This window comes from Synchiropus splendidus, chromosome 5 (genome assembly GCF_027744825.2).
Source record: "Synchiropus splendidus isolate RoL2022-P1 chromosome 5, RoL_Sspl_1.0, whole genome shotgun sequence".
In the NCBI taxonomy this organism is placed as follows: domain Eukaryota; kingdom Metazoa; phylum Chordata; class Actinopteri; order Syngnathiformes; family Callionymidae; genus Synchiropus; species Synchiropus splendidus.
Window position 1 is genome coordinate 6,250,653 of NC_071338.1, and position 25,871 is coordinate 6,276,523.

At 40.2% G+C, this 25,871-nt stretch overlaps 1 protein-coding gene across 3 annotated transcripts in view; it reads right to left on the bottom strand.

Moving 5' to 3' along the window:
* The window catches only part of jmjd1cb (jumonji domain containing 1Cb), an 87,568-nt gene that overhangs the window by 21,195 nt on the left and 40,502 nt on the right, over positions 1-25,871 (bottom strand). For 2 of the 3 annotated variants that reach the window (XM_053866503.1, XM_053866502.1), the window contains exons 2-5: positions 23,700-23,897; positions 6,156-6,269; positions 414-519; positions 96-220 (exon numbers count right to left, since the gene is read on the bottom strand). In XM_053866503.1, coding sequence (XP_053722478.1) covers positions 96-220; positions 414-519; positions 6,156-6,269; positions 23,700-23,897 — 543 coding nt within the window. Of the gene's footprint in view, positions 1-95; positions 221-413; positions 520-6,155; positions 6,270-12,937; positions 15,645-23,699; positions 23,898-25,871 lie in introns of those variants that run through there. The other variant, XM_053866504.1, reaches the window with a different exon arrangement.

Consider the following 25,871-nt stretch of genomic DNA (forward strand, 5'->3'; position numbering starts at 1 on the left):
CTTCATTGACGTCCACAACTTATGTGGGGCTGAAATAATCAAAATAAATGTATCCTAAAGAGATGGCAGATATAGCAGACTGAATGTGTTTTTACCTGGTCATTCATAACGACCATGTTTCGACTGAAGAGATCGTGATGTGTAATGATGCCAGTGAACCACTGGGTGGCTGAGTCTTGTCTGTACACTCTTACTCGGTATCCATTCAAAGAATATGGACCTGGAAGAATCAGGAAAAGTTACATCAAAAACAACTGGTCCCAGTGGTCTTGTTTCTTTTTTAGTGACCACGACGGTCTGATCGTTACACACTGTCATAGCAAACATGAAGAGCAGAGACCCACAGGGTTTTAAGTCACTGCTGTGGCTACAATTTTCGCAGTGGAAATTGCAAAAGATTGAGGAAAACTTGCCTTGCATAAAAATTTCCTGAACCTTCTGGTCTTTGAGCCAGCCTTTGACTTCTTCGTGGAGCTGAGGATTGTCTCTTAACACTGGACTCTGACTGTCCACCTCATCCTGCAAGAAGAACCATTCAGTCAAGACAAACATAGAGCATTGATATTCATGAATCCCAGATTCCAGAGGACATAAGAAGATAAACGTTGTTTGATATGTAGCAGAATACCTTATATTTTACGGCACGCGCAAGTAGTAAACACATTACATAAAGAATTCAAAAACATAAATTATTTTTATTACAACTGCTGATGTTGTCTCTTGTTATTTCTATTTATGATGATGTTATGGCTGTTATTTTAATTCTTCTCACTGTAATTGTAGTTAGTGTTTGCCTGCAATTGAACAACGTTGCAGTTCTCTTTTTTTCGATTTTGACCATGATTACTTATTCAATGTGGGCATATGTCCTGCATTTGAATCCCACTTCATCACAATGGCAGATTGGATTCAAGCCAAAGGAAGCCAGTTTTGTAATGAAAAATAAACAACAACATTACAACAGACTTCACATGATAATACGTATAAGAACCTCTGTCACCAAAAAGAATTGTGTGAATATGTTTCTAAGCCTTCCTTAAAGATAAAGTACTTCCTCCTTTCGTTTTCATAGTGCTACATTTCTGGTCACTGAAAACCAGCTGGCTTTTGATTCCACTGCACTCAAGCAGATCTGCAAACAGATGGAGGGAGGCAGTTGCAGAGTAGGTTGTTGAGGTTTTGCTTTTCAATTTGCCTTTCTTTCACCGTGTCCCTCTCCTTGGCTCTAAATTACAGCAGCATACTGAAAATAGCACAAAACAGGACACACTGTTCTGAGGGGAAACAAGAACATTTCCATTTAGTTTTTTCTATGGCCTCTCTTTTCAAAGAGGCAATATAGCTATTGATTGTATTTTAATTAGACAAATATGAACTAAACCTGAATCTAAACATTGAGTAGTCGTGAATGTGATGTGAGTGGTTGGATGGATGAAACAGAAGAGAAGTGGGACCATACCATATGAATTGAAACAGAGTATACATACATAGTCAATTAACCACCGCTTAGCCACTGAAAATGTCTGAAGCCAAGAAAATTCACACCTCATGACACTATATTTACATAGCCGATCAACACCCTGGGAACAGGTCAACAATCATCAGCAATCGACACCAGACAATGTTATTCATGATTTCCAATGAGATCATTATGAGAACATATCCCTCTGTTTCAGAGAGAGTGAGCAGTTTTTTCTGATTCATTATAGTCTATTACACAACTTAAAATTTTTAAATCAGCATTTATTTTGTAATCATCTCCAAAATGAAAATATCATGGCAGCAGATATATGCAGTGTTCTACATGTGAGAGGTAGGGGTGCATGCTTCAAGATAAATTATGGTGTCAGGGTTCTCCCAAGGACTACTTTCTGCTGTTTTTGTTAAGTTGTCAAGTGTGACTTGGAATAACAGCACTACCTTGTCAGCCGAGAAGGACTCCTCTCCCTTAAGAAAGACTGTTAAAGAGGACCGCTAAAGATGTGCGACATATTTCTTTAATTTATATTATCATGAGCTTTCACATGAATAGGCATCTGAGTAAAAATATCTTTTTTGTGTTTGAAATGTTTTTGTAAAGTTTGTGGTTTTGGACTTAATTTCCTGCCAGCATAGTAAAGTTGAGTTTAGGGTGAGTTTGAAAAACATGTCTAGAAAGTTCTGTCAATGCTTTAAAGAAGTCGGACAACTGAATGTAAAACCAGAACAGTCAGAGCCAGTTTAATACACAATTACGAATCTGTTAATCTATTCAGTCATTTGATGAAACACCTGAGTCAGCAATAGCAGTTAGTACTCCACAACACTGTCGCACACCCTTGATTTCTCCACATTCTCACACACACAGTTGCTTGAGCAGCAGGCTGAGCTCACTAAACAGTGACTTCATTGTATAGTTCATGCCAAACAGATCGACGCCCCCTCCCCCACTCCTTCCTCCCACTAGTCTTCCTGTCCAACTGGAAAAACAGTAGAGGGGAGTGGTCTTGGTTTTACTGCATCAAGTGTGTGACAGAGAGGGGGCAGTTTTTACTGCGTCTTGGGGTTCAAAGGTCTGTCGTTGAATGGGTGGCTTTGTTTGAGCAAGGGTGATTTGGCAACAGGACAATCCATGTGAATGTGAGGATTGCTTCCAGTGTAGCCTGAACAGTGAGGCCAAAAAGCAGGCACATTTACAAACACTGAGGTTGGACAGCTGCAGCTTAGAGGATATTTTGGGGACAGTTGTGGTAACCTGGAGTCATTCCACTACGACTAAACATGTGACGTGACATCATTACTGAGAGTGATATGTAAGTTAATGGTGGACTCATGAAGTAAAGCAAAGACAATTACACAACTTAATCTAGAAAAGCAGCGTGGTCAATTCAATTAAAAAATCAGTATATAACAACATACCTCACTTCAAGACATTCGAGAACAATCTCACTCTTGCCTTTGCCTGACATGAGGAGACCCCAACAAATACAGAAAATAACCAAAGCTTAAAATTATTAGTGATAACCATTACTGAAGACGCTTCAAAACCTTTCAAGTACTTCCAAACTACCAATCTGTCCAGTATTTGCCAAAACTAATTGTAGACCACATGATATACAGAATCTCCTGACCTACTTTAATTATGAAGCCCAGCTAGATTTGTTAGCATTTTCCTGAATGAAGTCCTCTTCTCAATGACGAGAAAGCCAGCACTGAACAGCCGTTTGCTCTCTGTGCTGGAGGTACAGTGAGGCGGGAGCCAGGAAGCAGGGTTGCAGGATGAAGTCACGGTACCCATCAAATGACAAGTGCCTTGCACAGTCAAGCAAAATTCCAGACCGCAGACATTTTGTGCAGTAACCAGTGACGAAGATTGCTAGCCACAACTAGCTGCATGTTGGTGGTTGCTTCCGAATGGGGTTTCATTAGGTCATCAATTGTACCAGTAAAGGTTTCAGGACTCCACTACGAATTGGGGAAACCCAAGGTTTAGGTTAGTTTCCTCATTGTCGGAAATAATTCCAATATCAGGAGAATATCCCGACGATGACTGCTTGTATGCTTGGAGGGACTATCAAGACAGACATAATCTGGCAGAGCAATCTTGTTCAAAGTCATGGCTACACATCCTAAAAGTGACGCAGCTGTACTCTTTATTGCACAGACATATCTTATCATCACAATCACATAATGCGATTCTGTGCGAGCAAACTGCAGTTCACACTGAAAGAAAGAAGATGGCCTATTTCACAATCCTTATCGGTGTCTACATGCACGTGCATGCGGTCTGCTGCCTTTAATAGGAAATGGGACAGGTCAGTGTGGCACATGCTGCAATGCTTCATGCTTTACTGAGAAGTAGTCAAATGTAAATAGAAATTAAGAACCTGTGACATACATATCTGTTGAGCACGAAAATATGTTTCTTTTACATTAAAAAAATGTCACACTATGTAAAGGAAAAGGGCCACACGGCGGCCCAGTGCACTAACACTCTCTGTGGGTTCAATCCCCGGGTTGGACCACCTTTCTTCATGGAATTTGCATGTTCTCCCTGTGTGCGCGTGGGTTTTCCTCCGGGTTCTCCGGTTTCCCCTTACAGTCCAAAGACATGCTCACTAGGTTATTTGGACACTCTAAAATTGCACATTTACATGTGAGTGTGTATGTGAATGGTGTGTGTGTGTATGCGTGTGTGCCCTGCGATGGACTGGTGACCTGTCCAGGTGTATTCCTGCCTCTTGCCCCATGACCGCTGGGATAGGCTCCAGCACACCCCACAACCCTGAACAGGACTAAGCGGTAGTGAATTGACGATGTATGTATGTAATGAAAAATGTATATTTTGAACACGGGACGCACAGCACTTCATGGCACAATTTAGATTTTTTTTGCAGTGTTGTGATAGAGCTAGTGATACGGTCCGGGGGTTTTGGTGCAAGAAAGTGAAAGGCTGTTAATACAAGCAACATGGCAACAGTGACATCTGACTGGTAATAAAAAAGAAGGGCTGGTGAATTGAAAAAGGCCCACCATTTGTGGAGTGAGTGATGCAGATAGTGCAGGACACACACTGCTCAGCTTATTGCTGGCTGGAACACTGTGTTCCAGCTTGCATAAGAAGCAGAAGAACGTTCACACACAAATGCACACATATAAAGAGCAGCTGAAACACACCTCCATGTGAGTCATTGACAATTGTATGATCAGTGTGTACGTCTATATAAATACATTTTTTGGCCAACACCGACTGGCATGCATCACGTCACGTCACAGATGACAACTGACAACACTACATTAACACCTGTGTAAAAAGACCAGCGCACACATTATTGTTTTCAATCTTTCCTGTTAAGCAATATACTGATACTACCACACTTACTCCATACACATACTCCAAGCAAAACAAGACCACTGCTACTACAAAAATGGCTCAGAATAATACATGAGCTGGAATGCAGACCACATATGAATGAACTGTTTGCTAAAGCAAGATTACTGAAGTGAACTCGGCTGGTAGAGAAACAAGCACTGTAGATCATAGAGCCAGAAATGGACTGCTACTGGATCATCTACAAAGACTGTTTAAACTAAGCCCAGATAATATCACTCAACTGACTGGCAGTAACCAACACAACATAAAGTGCAGGGAAAATAGGTACAAGCGGGAATAAGGGGCAGATATGACAAGAACTGTTCTTCAATCTGCCCCTTTTCAGTCTCAGTGAAATATTAGAATAAAAGCTTACTGCACCATCTGTCACAAATCGGAAGTGATGTTATAGATTCCAAAGAAATGCAAGTCATGCAATTGTAGTTAGAATATATTGGAGGAGATGTCGAGCGGAAATGCGTTTCAGCAGGGACCCATTTCACTGCTGCACACAAACACCACGGCGTGAACACACTGCACAGGGAAGATTTGAGCCTAGAGCAGCTGCCGATAACAGAAACATAGTGAGAATATTGTGCTATAGATTCAGAGACAACACGCATGAATATATACATATGTACACATTTATGAATAAGGCTGGTCAATAGAACTTTTCAATAACTACTGATCACATTCAAAATTAAATGGCACATCACTTCATTGTTGATTTCCCAGAATGTTGAGAATTTTATCAACACAAGAAACAAGAAAATTACTTAGAACAAGTGAACACAAGCCCTAAAGGCCAGCAAGCTCTTAAACGAGAGCAAACACTTAAGGATAGCACAAAATAAACAATGATGGAGAAAGCACATGGAAAGGACGCTCGTGTTTGGATTGATGAAGAAGTGAAACTTAGCCTGAGTTTTCTAAAATGTTTGCTTTGGCATCATTCTTTCTCTGTATTCAACTGATAGCCAAGCTGTCAAATATAAATGCTTTGCAAAATCCTCATCAGAATAAATCAGAATTTACAACAGTTCAGATGACAACAATAACTGGTTGTCTGTTCAGAAGCTCACAATGAGTATACAGCAGAACCTTGAATCCTCTCATTATAAAGAGCCAGATGTTATGGCCACATATTATCTTTGCTGTGGCTGATAAACCGCATTAGCCAAATCCCCATCAACTTAATGGTAATTATATAAACACTCCACCAGTGGTTTGAATTGTACATCATAGAACTTTAACATTGAAATGCAATTCAGCAGGAAACCAATGAAACAAGTGTAATTCTTACCTGGTATGGGTGATAGGCTGAGTGGTCAGACAGGAAGTCCAGCTGTCTGTCTAACAAGAACTCAACCGCTGTTACAGATGACAACAGGCTCTTCCCCACCAATGGTTTAAACGCCTGCAAACACACAAAAATCATGTATCAAACACATGATATAATATGTGTCGTATATTGTTTTCATGTGAAGTACAGTTCAAGTATCTAAAATCAAGAGCAGATGTAAATAATGTAACACAATACCACTCACAGAGAGAAAATAGAAGGGCAATAGAAGGGGGAGGGAGCGTGAAAGTGGAGACATGATGAAGGCAGAGAGATGGAAGAGGAAAAAAGGAGGGAAAAAGAGCTCTAGAGTGATGAATAAATTAATCAATCGAGGAAGTCTGACAGATCAAAGGCAATGTGCTTTCCTTTCATGTACAATGTGTGCACATACACTCACATGTCAATCAGCCCCAAGGCTCAGCTGCTAAATCAGATTGCGCATTTCCTTGTGTGTACTATCAAGAAATTACTCCTGTCACACTCAAGATGGTGAAACATCTATGGTGTCTACATTGACAGTTGCAAAACAAGAGTGAAAAAAGTTTCACCAGAGAAGTAATGCAAGAGTTTGAGGTGAGAGACAAGTCTGCTGTGAATCCCAATGGAGGCATGAGGGTGTGTTCAGGTGGAACATGATATTGTGTATGTCTGCAACTCTATTTCAGTCTGTCTACACAATCTCAAGTTTCCGGCTCACAGTGGCTAACGCAAATGTACTGTACTGTACCGTGAGAGATCATTCAAATGTTTGTGCTATTATTTCAGTCAGGAATGCAGTACAGTCGAATCATTTGCTTTTTTATACAATTTAAAACATTTCTCCCAAGGCCTGATTTTGTGACATAAAGCTGGGCAGTAAAGATTGACAGAGACACACCAACCAACTACTATGAGTTAAGCGTTTAGCAGAGGAGAATAATACCATCTCTGCCAAAGGTACATCTAATACAATGGAGAGTAAAACGCACTGTTTCCAAAGCCTGATGGGCATGATCATCTATCTCAGACACTTGTAATATTTAGTCTTATTTTCTGGATTAACAAAGTGACATCACAGACAGTAAAGAGGCGGGATTCTGAAATGAATCTACAATAGGTACCAGTAAATTGGCTGAAGAACTTCCCAGAACATTACGGCCTCGCGGAGCATGATTTTATATCAAAAATACATGTGATAATACATCAAGACAATATCAGATAAGTACATCTGTACCTTTATTACATATATTGTAATTGTGTATACAAGTGTATACCTGCATTGATACATGCATACAACAATAGCATGGCATTTCAAATGGCAAATCCTTGTGAAGGTCAAGGACATGGAGGAGACCTCAACACACATCTTTGCCAGAAGCAATTGGGTCACATCTGCCACTGTGCCACAATGCAGTAAGGGGTTGGAAAAAAGCCTTAACACAACACATTCAAGAAAGTGGAACATCGTGAACATAAACTCAAACTCAGCCAACTCTATTTATAAGCCGACTGCACTCAGGAGAACTAATGAGAGTAAGCAAAAATTTTCATGAACAACATACCATTCTTCATATGGCCTCTCTGGGTCGCCAAGAGGTGGAGGGATTCCATCCTCAACCTGCTTACATTCTGTGCCAATTCTTCGTTGTAATGATTAGCACATAAAGTGTATGAGCCAGAAGAAAATTAAAATCTACTTGTGTGTGTATGGTTGCAATTATGGTTGTCAGGCGATAATTTATCATACACGATTTTCAACTGAAAACAATCCCCTTGATGAGAATTTAACATGTCACCATAATTCGATAAACACAAGCACACAGTGTACTCGTAGCATTGGACTTGCTCTCTCTTTCCTAATTTGCATCCCCAAACATGACATGACCACAACAGTGTTCCGTACTCTCCAGGTCCATGGCATTTGACAGCCAATACTGACGTGTGACAGTCCTGGAGAGTCTGGAGGGCTTTGGTACAACTGACCACATAGTTACTGGTAAGTTTTATCATAAAACAGATGGGCTTTCAAGATGAACAATTTTTGGCCATATTGCCCATCCCTGGTTACCATCGTAATAAGTTTAATGCTTTTGAACACCGACCTTCAAATTGTCCCTATCGTGGCATGCAAATACAGTTCAAGAATCGGACTTGCATTTACCAATTAATGGAATACAGATAATGATATTAATAATGCTGTAATCGCTACACTACACAGAAACGTAATTCTAGTCATGAAAAAAATAAAACATTAAGCAATGTTCAAGTTAGCTTCCCAGCCTCCCAATTCATTTGAACAGCTTAGGCAACGAATCACACAGAGATCAAGTTATGAACGTGGTCCGTCTCCGAGAGGGTTTCCAATGACTATTAATTAGAAAAATTTTGCTAGATGGAAAGAATTATGCTGTGTCCACTTTCTTTCTAAAACTGCAAACCAATTATAAACGGTGAGGACAGCAATAGGTGTCTTGGATTCTAAAATTATGTTGGGGACCGAATACAAAGAAACCAGAAAAATAAGAAGTTGATCACGATTAATGTTGGAAATGTTGAAGCACAATAAATGGTCAAATATTAGCCTGCCAGAAACATATTTTGAAACTAGGGTGCAAAGACTTAATTCAACAGTGTGGTTTTTCAGACGGCAGCAGCCAGACAGAACCATAGTCTCCCTAAGCAACACACAGTTAACAGCAGTTTCCTTGTTCTTTGCCTTTTGCCATCACAGTTTGCCACAGCAAGTCAGCCTCCTCCCCCTTTACCAATTTGAGCATTCTCCTTAGTCAGGCCATTCCTCTTCATGTCTTCCTTCACCCATGAACCGTAAATTGATCTATTCTGTATTTACAACCGTTTTTGACATGCAACATGTGACTTGACACATCAAGTAGCAAGCCCCTCATCAAAATGATCTGTCGTTTAGAAGTTATTGCTTTATTAAGTTCTCCACCATCTGAAATCTTGAGAGGCTACGAGAGTGAAGTCTAATGTGTCGGCACATTGAGATTGACAGTTGTTCATCTGTGTTAAAAATGCACATGTTGTTTCTAAGTTATATGGGGATATTTCATTGACTTTCATGCTATCTCCAGCCTCTCACCTGAAACCTAACAATCAAAAACAAATGGCTAACCTTAACCAAGGTCTAAAACATACAGAACAAACAGACCCAGTTATTTTGAAGTTTTAATCCAAAAATTGAGCCTTAAGCTCATGGGGACCGGCAAATGGTCCCCACAAATAGCCCGGAAAGCAAAATGTCCCCACAAGGAGGTGTCTTTCCAAGAATTGGTTCCTACCAGTGTAGCTATAGAAGTACACACAAAAAAATAGCGTAACACAGTTGTGTTTCGCTATTTTTGTGAGGACCTCTCACTGCCATAATGCCTTTCCCAACCTCTCACCCTTAACTTTACCATAGAAAACAAATGGCTAACATTAACTAAACTTGCAGCAAAACATGCTACACACACATGCTGTTGCTGACAGACTCTCGGTTTTTGATGAGAGTCCCTGTGAGTCAGGTGTAACATGTAATACATGTAAATAAAAGATCATGTACGTCGCAGCAATTGGTCCACTGATACTACAGGCAGAGGTTCAAGAAAATAAGAGGTGAGCAATGTGTCATTCACTTTCACAGGAAAATCACGCCTGACATCCACATAACTAAAATGTTAAATTAGTTCTCGACAGTGGGAAAACTAAAAACCTTTTATTCATAAAACTGACTATGATTGTTCAAGTATTGAGCATCTATCTTCACAGAACAGGCAGATGTAAATACAATCCAAGACATAACTGAAAAAAAGCATAATTCAGCTTGTCTTGAAACCAAGGAATATAACCTTAATTGCAGATCCATAAATTCAGTGCACATCATTATTCAGGGTAACAGACTGCACCAGCTCATTATTCCCACACAAGCCACATATCTGACCATAAATAGCAAAATGAAAATGAAAATGAAGAATGAAAAGATTTACATGATTCTGCACTATTGGGTGAACTCTCTTGAAGAAGTCAGTATTGTTTTCCTATATCAAAGGAGCACAGCTTTTGTTTTTTTGCCACAGAGAAGTGTTTTGCCAAAGTGGGTCACAACAAAATGCAGAAATGCAATGAAGCTGGGGTCTAATGTACTTGTACGTATAAGGTTAAGGCTACTTGCTCAGAGCACTCAGAACAGCTGCACAAGGACACAAAATTCAAAACAACCAGAGCAGTGCATGTACTTCATTCACAACATTGATTTATGAAAAATAAAATAAATTATATTCACTCCTTAATGCAAAGCATCAAATTAGAATATTATAGAATTGTTTCCACTCCATTTTTCCACAATGTCTGTATGAGGAGGTTCAATATACTTGGTGAACCATAAACAAACAGTTGCTTGTCATCAGACCTCAGAAAGAAAAGCTTTGAATCAAGAATTTACTTGAGCATTATTCTGATCAAACCATGACAAAAATGGGTTCAAATGTCATCAGGTCAATAGTAAATAAATGTGTGTGTTTGTATCACTGCTGAACATCTATTGAGGGATGAACCCCATGACACATCTCTCAGCATTACTTCTCCCCCACTTATTTCCCAACATGCGAGAACTGACATGATAGGTTTGGGTCGATAGGTAAACCTGCTCTTGATAATGTGGTGTTGGAGGGTCCCCAACCAGGCCATTGTTATTATTGAGAAGAACTATGTATGTGAGAAGCCTAAGATGCCAACGAAAGGGTTCAGCTTGTATTAAAAACTCATAATGCGATGTCATTTAAATACACCACAAATAGCCACAAGTGTGCGATTGTACCTTTCAGACAGTGATATCAACAAAAGCAGCTGAAAATGGGTGTCAAAGTTACGTCACTACATTAACTATTAACAGCAGACAACTAGTTTCAACTAACATCATGCGATCCTTCTCAATTAGCATTCATTGTTAGCATTATTAGCATTAACTTTCCATTATGAATGATCACACGGCTCTCCTCTCGGCTAGAGTCATCGCTCTTTGACTACTGCAACCTACCGCTGGTCAATCAGCCAGCCAAGATTCTCCTGCACACACCAGGCCTGATTTAAGGTTTAACACCCCAAAACCACCTGATAGGCATAAATCAGTTTGGTGTTCACTACTACAAGGATCATGTCCCGAAAATGATCAAACAAGCTTTCTATTGACATCTGCATATTCTTCAGCAGATTTGAATTGCGATCTATTTTGACAATGTTGCGATTGCGATTCAGCATTGAGGGGGGGGCTTTGCTTTCTGATTATTCACTAAATACAAAGCGTTACCACAACGACGGAGCCAGCTGTGTTTGACACTAGGCACCACAGACAAGGAACGCAATCAAAGAAATATGTGTGACATGCTTGATGTGACACACGGGTCGGAAAGAGCTTATAATCTTTGACTGTAGTTGTACTGCTCCTACTTGGTCATCAGACGGTGGTGTCACCACTGAAGTCTCTGCGCAGCACCTCTGTGACTGGTGGGGCGAGTTGCCAGATTTATGGTGGAGAGGGTTGTCAGATATTGTGGGGCTCGCTTCTGCTCCACGGCGCCCTTTTGCTTTTCAAAACAAAGCCCTTTTAATTGCATAATCAGAGTCTATTACGTTGCGATGTCGATTTGAATCAAAAATATGGTTCAGGCCTTATTATGACAGAGCATGCTCTCAATGTTGCGAGATTCCATGCAATTCTTGCGTTGCTCAAGGATGACATATGCCTTCAGATAACGTTTTCCTTGGAACAGTGATGAAACTTGTGGAACCGTGGGAATCAGTGCAGTCACTATTTTGCTCCTCACGCTTCCTTTATGACACAATCAGGACAAACAACATGACAGCCTTCCTGAAGTCAGCAGCTCTGCAGATACTGTATAGCACACTTGAAGGAACACAAAACTCCCTAGTCAAGATTGATTGACAAGTGACATCCATGAAATACAGTACATACAGAATTTGGGGCCACTGATATGAACAAATGGCATGGGCTACAACTGTCCTTATCTGTTGACATAAAGTTTATAACTAATGCTAGCCTGTATGCACGACGAAACCATTCACTGGTACGAATGCCTTTCAAGACAGGTGGATCTCATTTGTCTATTCATGCTTGCACAGTAGGAAGTACTCCTGGGTCTAAACAGACGCCCTGAACAGGGTGGGGAAGCTGCCGAGTAACAGAAAGGTCAAAGAGTTAATTCCTCTCTAGTAATTCACACGGATAGCCGAGCATGCAAAACCTTTTCAAATCACTATGTGTAAAAATAGAAGAACAAAAGAACGTTATCCCACAAGCCAGCCATCTCGTACGAGATCAAAAGCCAAAATGCTAATGTTTCCTATAATCATTTGGCATATACATAAAAACCCTTATAAAGAGCAGCATGACTTCACATATTTGAACTGGATGGGAAGTTACCAACTGAAAGTATTGGGTTGGTGTCCAACATTGAATTTTAGATCTATTAAATTCAGAAACATTGCATACTACAGGTGTGGAGAGACAGAACTTGACAGCATTTAACTTCCTCCCTTTCGTAGAAGCAGAGCTCAAAAACACCATGATACATTACGGAACCACTTGGGTCGAGAGCAGTGGACTCCTCATTACATTTGACGACTTATTGAGGTTTCAACTACACGGTAGAACACAAAACTCGACTCACGATAGACACACGTAGGTTTTAAGTGTCAAGATCGAAGCAAGAACAAATTCAGGAAGAAAAATGGGGTAGTACCTCTATCTGTTGAGTCCCACAACGTCAAGAAGCAATGGTTCTGTAGAAAGAAACCTTGAGAAGACATAAGTAGCCCTCATACTGATCCCAGGAAGGACGGAAAGAAATAAAAGCAAGAATGACACGGGTATTAAAGACGGAAAAGAGAGGAAAAAAATCAAGACCCTGGTTTCGTCTTATGGAAGGAAAAGACAGATGGCCAGGAGGGAGAAAACGCAGAGCAGAGGACGAGCTACACAGCCGACATTTTAACTGCTGCTGACTGCTGCTGACGCAAGGAGGGAGGGGGGAGGAGGAGGGACAGAGGCAGGGCTGGCCAACACACTCTTACTCACCCCCTACTCTCCTCAGTGTGGGCTAGCTTCCTCACCACACGTTCTCTCAGTTACTCTGTTTCACTTTCTCTCAGCTCTAGTAATGTATCCGTCTGTCTCCTCCACTTCCTGCTGCTCCTCCTCATTTCAACTCTCGTGGAGTACAGTGGAGTTAACAGTCATTTTTCTTACACACACACAAATTCAGAAGAATCAAGCTTCCAGAAATACACATCACACAAACAAAGGAAAGTTTACCTTCTCAACCATTCAATTCTTTGCATTATCCGATTTTAGGTTCAACAAACAATTTTTTTTTAAAAACAATGTTATATATTTTTATACGACAATTCAGACATTGATTGTGTAAATATCCAACTTTTCTTGAACTGCATAGGCACAGGTGTTTTCTTAGGTTCCTGATATCAAGCGAATAGACAGTGTATTTTAATGTTCAGTTCTGGAATTGAGCATCATCATTCCAAAAACAAAAAGAAATATTTTTCATCCACCCTGCAATTATCTAGGCAGACTGTCTTGGACTCATGCTGAAAATTTGCCTGTTGGCAGCCAAACAGATGTTTTGGCTAGTAGCAACAGAGAGTTAGGCATATTAGACATGACAAAGTTATTGTTTTCTTTATAAAACACAAGTCTCATTGTGATTGTTAGACCCTATGTTGATCAATTCAACAGATTTATAGTCGGCAAATAAGTATTTCAGCATTCTAAGTAATATATGTATTAAAACAAAGCATGCACCATCAAACAAATCACACAGACATAAAATACAAATATAGAGCTAACAACTATTTTGATAGTTGACTAGTCAACTATCCGACGATCTTAACGACTAGTCGACTACATGACATATAGTATGGGGTTTACCAGTTGAAGAACACGCCAACACATCTAAAAGTAGCATCAAATATTTCACTTTTGTTAGCGCAAAATGTGGTGACAGTAGCAAAAAAAATTAAGGCAAGAAAATCTCTTGATTTTGAGTGTGTGCGCAATTTTAATTGAGTGAAAGTTACAAATTCATTCAATCAGTAAAGATTTATATGGGATATATATGTGTCAGTGAGCATACAGTATGTGCTGCCCTCATGAAGCACTGGAGTTGAGGAAGAGGCTGTTGCTTTACAGCGGTTCTATGGAGCATGGAAGAAAGCTCAACCCTGGGCCGACATTAATCCATTGTCTGCATCCTCGGAGAGCCACAGTTTTGAATAGCCCTGTTTAGTAAGCAGCCCGTGCAGCGAAGACAGGTTATTGGTATAAAATTAAATTCAAGTCATATGATATGATACTTGTGTCGATTTCATTCATTTTATGTTCTTTGTTTGGTACATCCACTTCAAACCAGCTTTCAATGTGGACCATCAGCAACTATTTATCATAAAGGTCCACAACGAAACTCGACAACCATTTTATGACCCCTGGCAATCTGTTGACAATGCAAATGTCTATTCATCTGAAGATAATACTGACAGTTAATGCAAAGTTGTATTTTGTGTCTGTCAAAGGGGAAGAGCCACAAACAGACAGACAAGCATTCACACTCACACACAACCTATTGACCAACAACAATAACATTAACAATGCGAGCTGCAAGTATGACATTAAATGGGTCAGTGCCACATTTCACTCAAACATTTTCTCATAAATCATTTGCTACACTCAGTTGACATTCTCAAAAGGAGAGAGCAAGGTATATCTGCTACTATTTGACAGGTCTGAACTATCACAGAAAGTCTCAGCAAGCCCAACTATCATCAAGGTAAACTATAATTACACACACAGACCCACAGGAGGCAGGAGATTACACTCTCCTCGCTCCATCTGCTCTGGGGTGAGAAAGAAGCATAGGCTGAGGCTGGGAGACGGGTGGGAGGGCGGGTGTCTTTATTGACCTAATTTCTACTAAAACTACATCTCCCACAGAGACATGGATTTCTCCCAGCAGCAGGTGCCATGTTCAAGGAAACAACCAGACTCAGGTTTGGATGAAATTTTTGGAAAAGAATGAGCGACAATATTGTCTGTTTACAAAGAAACAGTTGACACGTCTGAAAAAGACTACTTGAAATAAGGAGAGGGCTTCATGTGATGATACACAGAACCATGAACACACTCATTCCTTTGTTCTCTCATCATCAGACACTACCAGTACAGTGGCCGCATGACAAGATGCCTGCTGATATCTATTTGTGTGTCTGCTGTATTTCATTTTGAAAAGTGGACTTTTGTTGCCTGGCAACGCAGCAGGACAGATAGAGTCTGCAGCACAGAAAAAGAACTCAAATATAATATACTCCAGTACATACTCATGTAAATATAGACGTCTCTTTACGTTTGTTTTCTTAGGCGTCAGCTGCCGCTCGCAACATGAATGACACTGAAAGCTTTTTTTTTTTTTTTTTTTTTTACACCTTCCACAAACCAAACAATCCAGGAACGTTTTTGTAAACTCTTGCCCTGCCCTAGTTATGATTTTGACATTGTTGTGTGCACATATAGATACATAGATTAGATTAAATTAGATGGGCATTATTAGTACCACAGTGGGGAATTTCAAAAAGACATTTTGAAAAAAACAACCAAAATTAAATAAGTGCTAGTATTTTGAGCACAACGTCATCCTCTAGAAACAGCCCTTATGTGCTAAGACAGCGATTTACAGATAGCATGGTGCATAAATGGGTGTTGTTATACACCGAACAGATGAAGTAGCTGAATATACTGAATGACGGAGAGAAAACCTGTATTTTACAAAATTGAGTGGGACAACAGCTGTTGGTTAGAATGTACATTTAACAGAATGATAACAGAAGAACGCATGAAGCCATCCCCCTGTGTTTAACAATTGTACCATTCTGTGCATTTCTGGACTGACATTACGCTCACTCACAACTTCATCAAGGAAAGTATGAAGATAGCCATAAGTCTCACATGACTTCTTGAATGCGAAAAAAAGCCAAAACGTAGTCGGATTGATCAGAACTAATTGATGAGCTGGTGGAATGCAAAAACTGAACTGATTCACAATTATTTTCTTTAATGCTACTGTGACACAGCATGGCTGTCACAGCCTTTTCATCTCTTGCTTTCCCTTTTCACACATACACTCTCCCCCGGGTGTCATCTGGCCAATAGAATTTATTCAGTGTCTCAGATTGGATTCTGTGGACAAGGTCTGTAATGATTTCACACATTCAACGTTCAGTGGGAATGATGAGATGATGCAATACCTGGATCAGAGATGCAACAATGAGCCATGTAGAGCAAAGAAAAGTGTGAAAACAGCGGGTGCCGAGAGAACAAAAGACATATGTGTAGCGTAGGAGTGCACAGCCTCTTAAAATCCATCCGTCTGTGTCAAAGTCAGTCCACACGAACACATACTCGGTGGGAACACGGAGTCAAAAATATTTGGTTCTTAATGGGGACCTCTCTATTGCCACATTTTCACAAAATACACACATGATTTTGAGCCACAGTACTTTAAAATCAGGATGGTTTACAATGTCTCTACAGTTGCCAAATTAAAACTCTAAAAAACAAATTTTTTAATTCCCATTTACCAGAAACATGTAACATGGCTAACATGGAATTTGACCTGACAATGATGCTAATTTCAGTGGTAACCTGTAACCTGTTTTAGCAACATGATATCTTCTGCTGTCTCGGGTCAAATGGAGAGGTAAACGCAGCTGTGAATAATAATAAAGGAAATATAATATTTAATTAACCTTGAGCATGACAGTTGCTGGATTTCTCTACAGTTTTTTTCACGCTTATCTCATCTGACAAAGTGATTTTTTTTTTTTAAATGACAGTCCCTGAAGTGTGTTACAAATGCCTAAAAAGCATATGTTTGTGAGTGATTATTGGTGCATATCCACCAAGGTGGGACAGGCTGATGCCACGGGTTTGTAAAAGTAACAAACCAATCAGAAATCAGTAATTAGGTGATGAATGGATCAATGAAAAAAATAATAATTTGCATTGTCTAAGGTTTGCTTATCCCTGGTCAATATACCTGCATTTGTTAAAGATGTGATTTGTAATTCAGGGGGCCAAAAAGTTGCCAAGAATATTTCAGACCTATATAATCCCCACTAATAAACGACAAAAGCCTTTATTTTAATATTCTATTTAAGGATGACACAAATAAATCTTGTCATGATATAGAACTAGTTTCTATATTGGAACACTGTCCAGGCAGACTCATCTCACCCAGTGGTTGGGGGAGGAGTCCAGGATAGGCCACCAAAGTACAGAGCGGGTGTGCCAAGTGACCCAAATCCTAAACAACCACCCTGTTGTTGGCCCAATATTTGCATGCTGTCTCTCGATAAAATGCTCATGATGGATCTCGGCTATTGCACAAAATCCAATCATGTGTGCAGGACCTCCTGCTGTTACCTACGAGAACAAGAACAGCTGTGACCATTGAGCCCTTAACACTTGCAATGGGAATTCTGGGTGAACTCAGCACAATACAGTAAACCATTAAATGCATTCATAGCCATGGCTGATGGATGTGTCATCATGTTATAGTGACTCAACCTCATGTGAAAAAAGATGCACTAGTGAAGTAGACCGCATCATTGCAGCAGACAAAAACAACAAAAATCACTTTCTCTTTAACAAACCCTCAGCAAGACAAAGATTTACTCCAAACTATAAAAGCTATATTAATTCCCCATATACATGTAAAAGTATAAAAACACACAAGTTACAACTTTTTATCCAACAACTTCTGACCATTGTTTTTCTTCTAAATATAAACCCCCTACAGAGCAAAAAGTTGGGGCAGATAATTCAACCCACTCTACCTTATCTAAGCTTCACTGTACACAACAGACCTTCAACTATTTTCCCAGTTATTGCTAAAGACTTTCAACACATTACTATTTCAAGCCGGATACTATGAGTGGAAAAAGCAGGACATGTTATGGGAGGAATGATAGAGAAAGACATACAGTAGATGTGGTAGCAAAGCTTAAGAACAAAGCATCAGCGGACTGACATGGGATCAACATTACCATCACACAAAGAAATTACAGATTGGATTTTCCTGACAGAAAAACTCTTTGGACAAAGATTCTTGAAGATTAACAAAGCACAGTGAAGACAGAGCTTTATAGGGTAGTTGAAAATAATAATTTCCTCAATGTACTGTGATGCAGATTCTGCAGAAATGGGATTACGGTACATGATCAACTATTATTAATTATTAATTTATCCATGGACACTGTAATATAGCAAACGACAAAGCGACAGCATTATTGAAGCTGACGGCAACCCCAAGAAAACTAATACAAGGAAAATGGTGGAGGCTGTTCAGAGGGGTCCACAGAGTGGTTCTGAAGCCACTCTGTCGACATCTTCGGATCATTGTCCTGCTGATAAATGAACCGTCGCCCCAATCCAAGGTCAAGAGCACTCTGGTGCAGGTTTTTATCCAGGATGTCTCTGTACATTGCTGTATTCATCTTACCCTCCATCTTGACTAGTCTGCCAGTTCCTGCTGCTGAAAAACATCGATGCTGCCACCACCATGTCAAAGTTCATCTGACTACTTGCTTGTCTCTATTGATCATTGACTTTCATAATGCATGTAAACAGCTTAGTCCGACTGCTGGAGAGAAATTTTAATTTCCCTTAGTTGGACTACACGACCTGGATGATGCGGTTAATAGCTGGACTAAGCCTGCATGTAGCCAATTAGCTCGACTATGACCGGACCAGGTGATGTGCGGCTGCGCAAGCTTCAGCTATGCAGCGGAAGAAAACAAACTCCTAGAGTTGCTAAAAAATACAAATCCGACTTGTATCACTCCTCCAGAATTGTTACGTGGCACGACGATGGAGGTGAGAGCTGGGTCATTATTTTTGTGTAATTAAAAAAAAAAAAAGCGGCAGCAACTTTGGATGAATTTTTCATCTGCAGGTGATGGGTCCAATGTTGCCCCAGCAGCAGAGGGAGGAGGACCAGGATTCAGGCTGTTCATGTAGTTAACTGATATTGAGAGAAATTCATATGTTCAATTAGGATCTTATGGGATTATTGATTGGTTGTTAAAAACACGGTAAATGGCTTGTTATTTAATTTGATATTTCAAACAGGATAACGGTAAAATGCATTAATTAAAAAAATAAATGCATAGGAGATATATGCCGGACCTGAACCGCCAACCTTGTGAATCTCGGGGCTGTGCGTTAAACACTATATTATTGTAAAGGCATATGACTTGATGCTCACCCTTCATGTAGTGCAAAACGACACTACACTTAGGCTCTCACTCAAGGCAGATAATCAAATCAAATCAAATCATAGGAAGGATAATTGGAATCGAATTGTGAGACCACTGAACAAGCCCTAGTGCTGTAAATAAAACTTCATAAAAAATAAAACAGACTTCACATCTGGTCAAAATAAAAGGAAACACTGAAAAGTAGAGTAAATTCCGTAAGAAATTGTAGCAGTACATTCCCAGAGTCTGACACATCCCTAAAGTGACAGCATCAGTCATTGAAAGGAGGGTCACTAGAATTCAAACAGCACTAACGCAAGCACGCGCACACACTCCGAAAAAAAAGGCAACCAGCCCAAACAACGTCTCATTGGAGCGCAGTAACAACTATCGAAAGAATGTTTTCACGCGTCACTAGGAGAGAATCAAATCTCATGTCTCGATCGAGCTGAGCTATTCCCAATGTTTCCAACACATTTTTCCACTGTCTCTGAACAGATTTCTAGCTCGAAGTAAGCTAATGTCCAAAGAAGCAAATGGAGGAATGAAAATAGATGAGAGAGTGCCATACCCTTCAATAGTTCCTTCAATAGCTAACAGGCGAGCAAATTCACTTAACTTTCCCAGCAACTCATCAAAACTGGAATCCATCAGAAGAAAACACTATTAACATGCAGTACAACTACACAAGAGGAAATAGAGAGAATACACTGTGATTTATTTGTACTAATGGAAAACCGCTGTAAAAAGCCCCTTACAAACTGGCAGTGTTACTGCAAGACGGCTAAATTAAAGCCAAATGTCTGTGTGCGCGCATGTTTCTGTGTCCGTGAGTGTAAGTGAGTGGGGGCAGGGAGCTGTCTTGGAATGACTTATGGAACTGGAATAGGCAGGGTGGGGTCACAGGGAACTTTACAACATGGCCGGCTCAAAACTAAACACAGCCTGAGGCGGGTCTTCATGTTAGTGTGACTTCTACTGGAGCAGTGTAACTTACAAATCCCACTGTACATTGGTTTCACATTTGTTTTGCCATCTAACATTTGATTAGGGACAGCAGGAACGCAGACACCCGCACGCACACTCACACCTTTGTATTGCTATCCCTGTGGGAAAATTGGGAGGTTTCTCATTGACATAATGCTTTCCCTAGCCTCTCACCCTAAACCTAACCATCCAAAACAAATAGCAAACCTCAACCAGGACTCTGAACCAAACTGAAACCCAATTATAATGACCCAATTAGAAGTTTTCATCCTCAAATTGAGGTTTGGACCCGTGAGAACGGGCAAAAGTTCTGCATAAGGACACAAGGTCCCTACGAGGATAGTGAGTTGTCAGGAATTGGTCCCCATGAGGCAGTATAAACAAGCCCACTCAACACTGACCTTTTCAAACTGGAGTCATCAGTTAAATTGGCAATGGTTTGTGGGTGCACCTATGTACGAGTACAACTGCGTGCGTGCATGCGTGGACGTAAAGAAATGAACAGTTTCCATTAACTAAACAAAGACAAGGTAAATCCTGCAGGATAGATAAATGACATTGCAACCTCAGATCACCTGCCACCGTCATTACTTAGACACACTTAACATGGGCATGAGCATGCAAGCAGAACAAGCAGCTAACACCACATTATCTCGGATTAGATCAACGGTGCAGCAATAACTTACATCAGTGTGGCTAGTCACAACTGTTTAGTTGATTTATGTGCCAGGCTTTGTAGTTGTTATTGTGCCTGCATCAGATATCATTACACTTCATAAATAAAAAATTTAAAAAGAAAATCAAAGATACTGGAGGAAATAGTAGAGTTTCGATCGAAAACATTTTGTTTCAGTTATTATCAAATGTCTTTGAATGACTTTTCACAAATTTTCAACTTTTATTGTAGGTGCCGAAGAGAAAGAAATGTATGCCATCCAGGAAGTGAACCCTCGTGGAGGATGGATGAAGGAGCCCTATAAACGAAGTTGGATGAAGCCCTACTGATCTTTTGATGATTTGCAGTTTTCACAAGAGGTGATTAAGATATACAGTAGAGCAGCTACAGACTGACCAACAAGCACATAAAAAAATAAGCGAGTAGCCATTTTTTAATTGCAAACAGATATTTTAAATATAGCGGTTTAGCCAACATTCTTCCTGTTTATAGCAAATGGAAGGCTTTTGAAATAAACTACGAAAAAAAACACACACAAAAAAAGCGCAGTGTCGAGGGAGTGTGTGAGGATCAGAAGGGTTTAGTTATGTAACCTTAAAATAAGTCTACTCCAGTCTGCTGGGTTGGACAGGCTGTCTGACTGAGCGCGGCTGTGCGTCTGTTTCTAGGTGAAACTTGTAGACAGTGGTGTTGAATTCCCTCTTAATCAAGAGTGTCCAAACAGATAACGATTTCGTGATAGACAAGAATCATGTCAGTAACCACAGCAGAAGCGACAGATGATAACCGCCAAAATAAATCAAATCTATAAGAGAAATGCAGCTGCTCGTGTCCTGTGCATGTGGGTTGAATATAGTTCTGTTCTGGATTTTGATGGTGTTGTCATGACAACAGCAGAGCAGCGATGAAATGACAAATGAGCGAAGAAAAACAAGAGGAGGAGTCAGACAGAGGAAAACAACCAGGGAAAAATGTGTGTTTGTGTCTTTGAACTCTTATTTCCAAAGTGTATGCCAGATGGCGCTGTGCACTCTTACATAATCAAAACAGTGAATCACATTTTCTTGCACACACTCAGCTGTTGCCATGCATGAGCACTGGCGCACACACACACACACACACCATTCCAAACTAAAAGCCATAAGTGTCAAACATGAACAATGTAAACCCTTGAGTCAAGGGCAGACACAACATGCATGCAGCTGGACACAAAAACATCCAAGTCAGTGCAAGCAGACACAGGCACTCACACACCAAACAGTTTATTCACTTCTCCGTGTTTGAAACGTGTGTGCGCTTGTGTGTGTGAAGTAGAGACACAACAACAAAAGCACCACTACGACCACTTCTCCACCATACCAAAGCATGCGCGTATATGTGCTCTAGCAAACAGCACAGACAGGCTACACGTTAACAATAGCATATGAAATATTTGTCAGTACTTTTAAGTCATTTCAAAATATGTTGAGAAATAAGTAAACAAACAAATCTGATCAGCTTAATGAGGCTTTAGCCAAAGAAATTGAACAGAAACGTTCGTTCATTGCAATAAACATAACATTCATACAAACGTTGATTTTAAACAGAGAACGGTCTCTTGGCCACTTCACCATCTTTTGGCCACTGACATATTTAACACCTGTAGCCACATTCTCGCAACAGCATCTGCAGTACAACTTTTTCATAGGAGATGCAAATGTTCTTTTTGTGCTCTTCACATACTGAGTCAAGACAACACTAGTTAATTCAGAGAGCAATCAACCATGTTCCAACCTCCCAATCTCTCCCGATAACTTTTTGCTTGAAGAGGTTTAAGACGGCAGGGTGGTTGATGTTGTTAAGGACAATCAGTCCAATCCAAAATCAAAGTACCATAAAATCATGGAAGTGAGGACTGGAGTAGAAAAGGTTTGTGCTAGCCACAGTAAACGTTTCTGTCATTCAGCACAAAAACAAACAAGCATGTAAGAGAAGAGAGAACATTGTTTATCAGGCTGCAAGCCTGATGTTGTAAACAAGTAATTAAGGTTGAAACAACTTGAAACTGATGTGTTATTCCTCTGATGGCGATGCAATGGTTTGCCGCCAGTCTTTGAAAGTAAAGATTAGAGAGTCGCGAAGTCAGCACATTACATATCAATACAAAATATTGTAAATTAATAACACATTCGACACCATTTCCTCAACATTCTGCTGCAGTAGTCATTAAAGGAATCCACTCACCCTCACAAGATAAAATGTCCACAGTACATGCCAGAGAGTTCAAGGTGTCAATTGACTTGCCAAGCAATCAAGACAAGTGCCATTCTCATCAGCATCAAACTGACTAAAAGAGTCGTAATCACAGCTTTTGACAGGATCACCAACTACATAAAGGAATGTTGTCGCAGAATATGAAACTTCTTTCATGGCAAGCAGTGTAAACAGAGGCTAAATGCTGAAGCCGCAGGCAACGAGTTGATGCTGCCGACTATTTCCATGGCTCCGTCCAGTTATAAATAGAAAAACAAAGGTCTTACCAGGGCAGGCCACTGTATATGTTTGGCCTTGGTTCCCTGCAGCACACCTCCTCCTCCACCTGGTCCTGCTCCTCCTCCAGCTCCCTCCTTCTTCTTGGCCCAGACCAGCTGGCGCTCGAGTAGAAACAGCTGGAAATCCTCGTAGACCTTCACCCACTCCCTCTTCTCCCATTCCTGGTCATCAAACTCCACATACACCTGTATGCGAAACAAGGAGAGAATCTTTAACAACATGTCCACAAGGGGGAAAAAGAACACTTTATTCTATTAGCATGTTAGCATTTTTTTTTCTAAGTGTATTTCTGATCACATGTTACCAAAAGGGCAACGGCCATTGATGGAACTCAGGAACAGGAGCGGAAATTTTAAATCCAACTAAAAAATGGTGCAAAGAACATGGTGCAACCTTTTTGTAAGGACATCAACAAGCATGGCTGTGTGACGGTATGTGCTCTCATTACATTTTCACACTGTGTTCCTTCCTATATAACCGCCCTTCCCCCATACATTGCCTCCATCAGTGAAGAGAGAGAGGGCGCTTGAGGGGGATCAACGAGTGCATCTCTCCTCAGTCAGCCTCACTCTTTTCCCATCATGCACCACTGCAGTGATCGCTCTCAAGCGACATCAGGCTGACCGCCCATGTTTGCTACTACAGCATCCGCTCCCCTTTTGTTACCACCCATCACGATATCCTTTGTACCTCCATTTGACAGTCTTCACATCTCACTCAGTGTGCATTCCCTCAATCATTGATTCCTTAGGGTGTTTCAGCAAGAGCAGTCGTTCCAGGACACTGCTTGCTCACCTGATCCATCTATCACTATTGTGCACTCACGCTCCCCACTACTTATCCATTTTAGACAACCAAAGCTAACCGCTCCACATCAGGAAATCATTCCAAATCTGCATTAAACACAGCATTAAAAATTGTCCCATTATTGTCTTGGTCATTATTCTCACCAAGTTCTTTCACTTAGAAAAAAAAACCATTTACACAGACATTTCAAAACTTGCTTGAATGCTGTCATAGCTGCTTTCCTTGACTCACACTTGCAAAGTATCATTCTCCCCCGTTGTAATAGTTATCATTACTTTCCTTTTATTTGACTAAAATAGTTAATCACTACTATGCAAATTCAGCTAGAAAAAAAAGGGCAGTGTTCATTTTTATCAAATCACAATGTGCCGAGGAAGAATCCAAATTGTCATTTATTCCTTTTTTTACATCAGAAGGCTAGGACTACTGAAGTGCAAAGTGGTCCACAAATTATAAGCTCTTGTCTTACTGAAACATGGTGATATTTCCATTTGTTAGACAGATACCAGACATGGGCTAAAAGTTGTGACATCACACATTTAGATATCTAGTGAAAGGACCAGGCTAAATATGTAATTGGTTGTGGAGGCTTACCATTCCTTTCTTACTTTAACATTCCACGTTTCAGTATGTGCGCACCAGATTACAGGCCAAAATGATCAAACAAATTATCAAATAAACCAATGTGCATGCACATTTTCACATTAAACTCAGCTCATATTTCAGTCAACATTCAAACACACTTTAACAACGACTGTTAGTCCATTGGCCTTGGGCCAGAGCACAGTCAGGCAGGGACATGTTGAATTACAGGGCTGGGCGGACTGGGCCAATCCAGAAAAAGACAAACATATAATCAACATGGCTGGCCATTATCATTGACTGCGAGTGCTGCAGTCAAGGACACTGTTGTGGTCCTGTAAGCTATTAGACAAAAGTGAAAGTGTTGACAGTTAACAAGGAACACTGTGTCCATGTGTCCTAATTTTTAGTTAGAGTATTAATTCACTTTAAAGTCGCAGTTGTCTGTTCATAGTTAGTGGGGATTCAGTAAAACTAAGCATTAAGTTGCAGTTATTCCACAATTTTTTGAATGTAGTATAATTATGCTCAATTTTGTCCAGGGGGACAACAATTGAATAGGGCTGTGTATTGCAATACAATACATATCCCAATACAGCAGTGGTGATACAATATATTGCGATATATTGAGATACTGCAAGTTCAGCCATATACTGTAATAAAAGCCATCATTATAAGGGGAAAATCAGATAATGCAATCCAAAACTATGTGCAAAAAAAAACAATAATGTCAGTTCAGTTAGAGTTTCAGTAAGTCACAAATGCAGCAG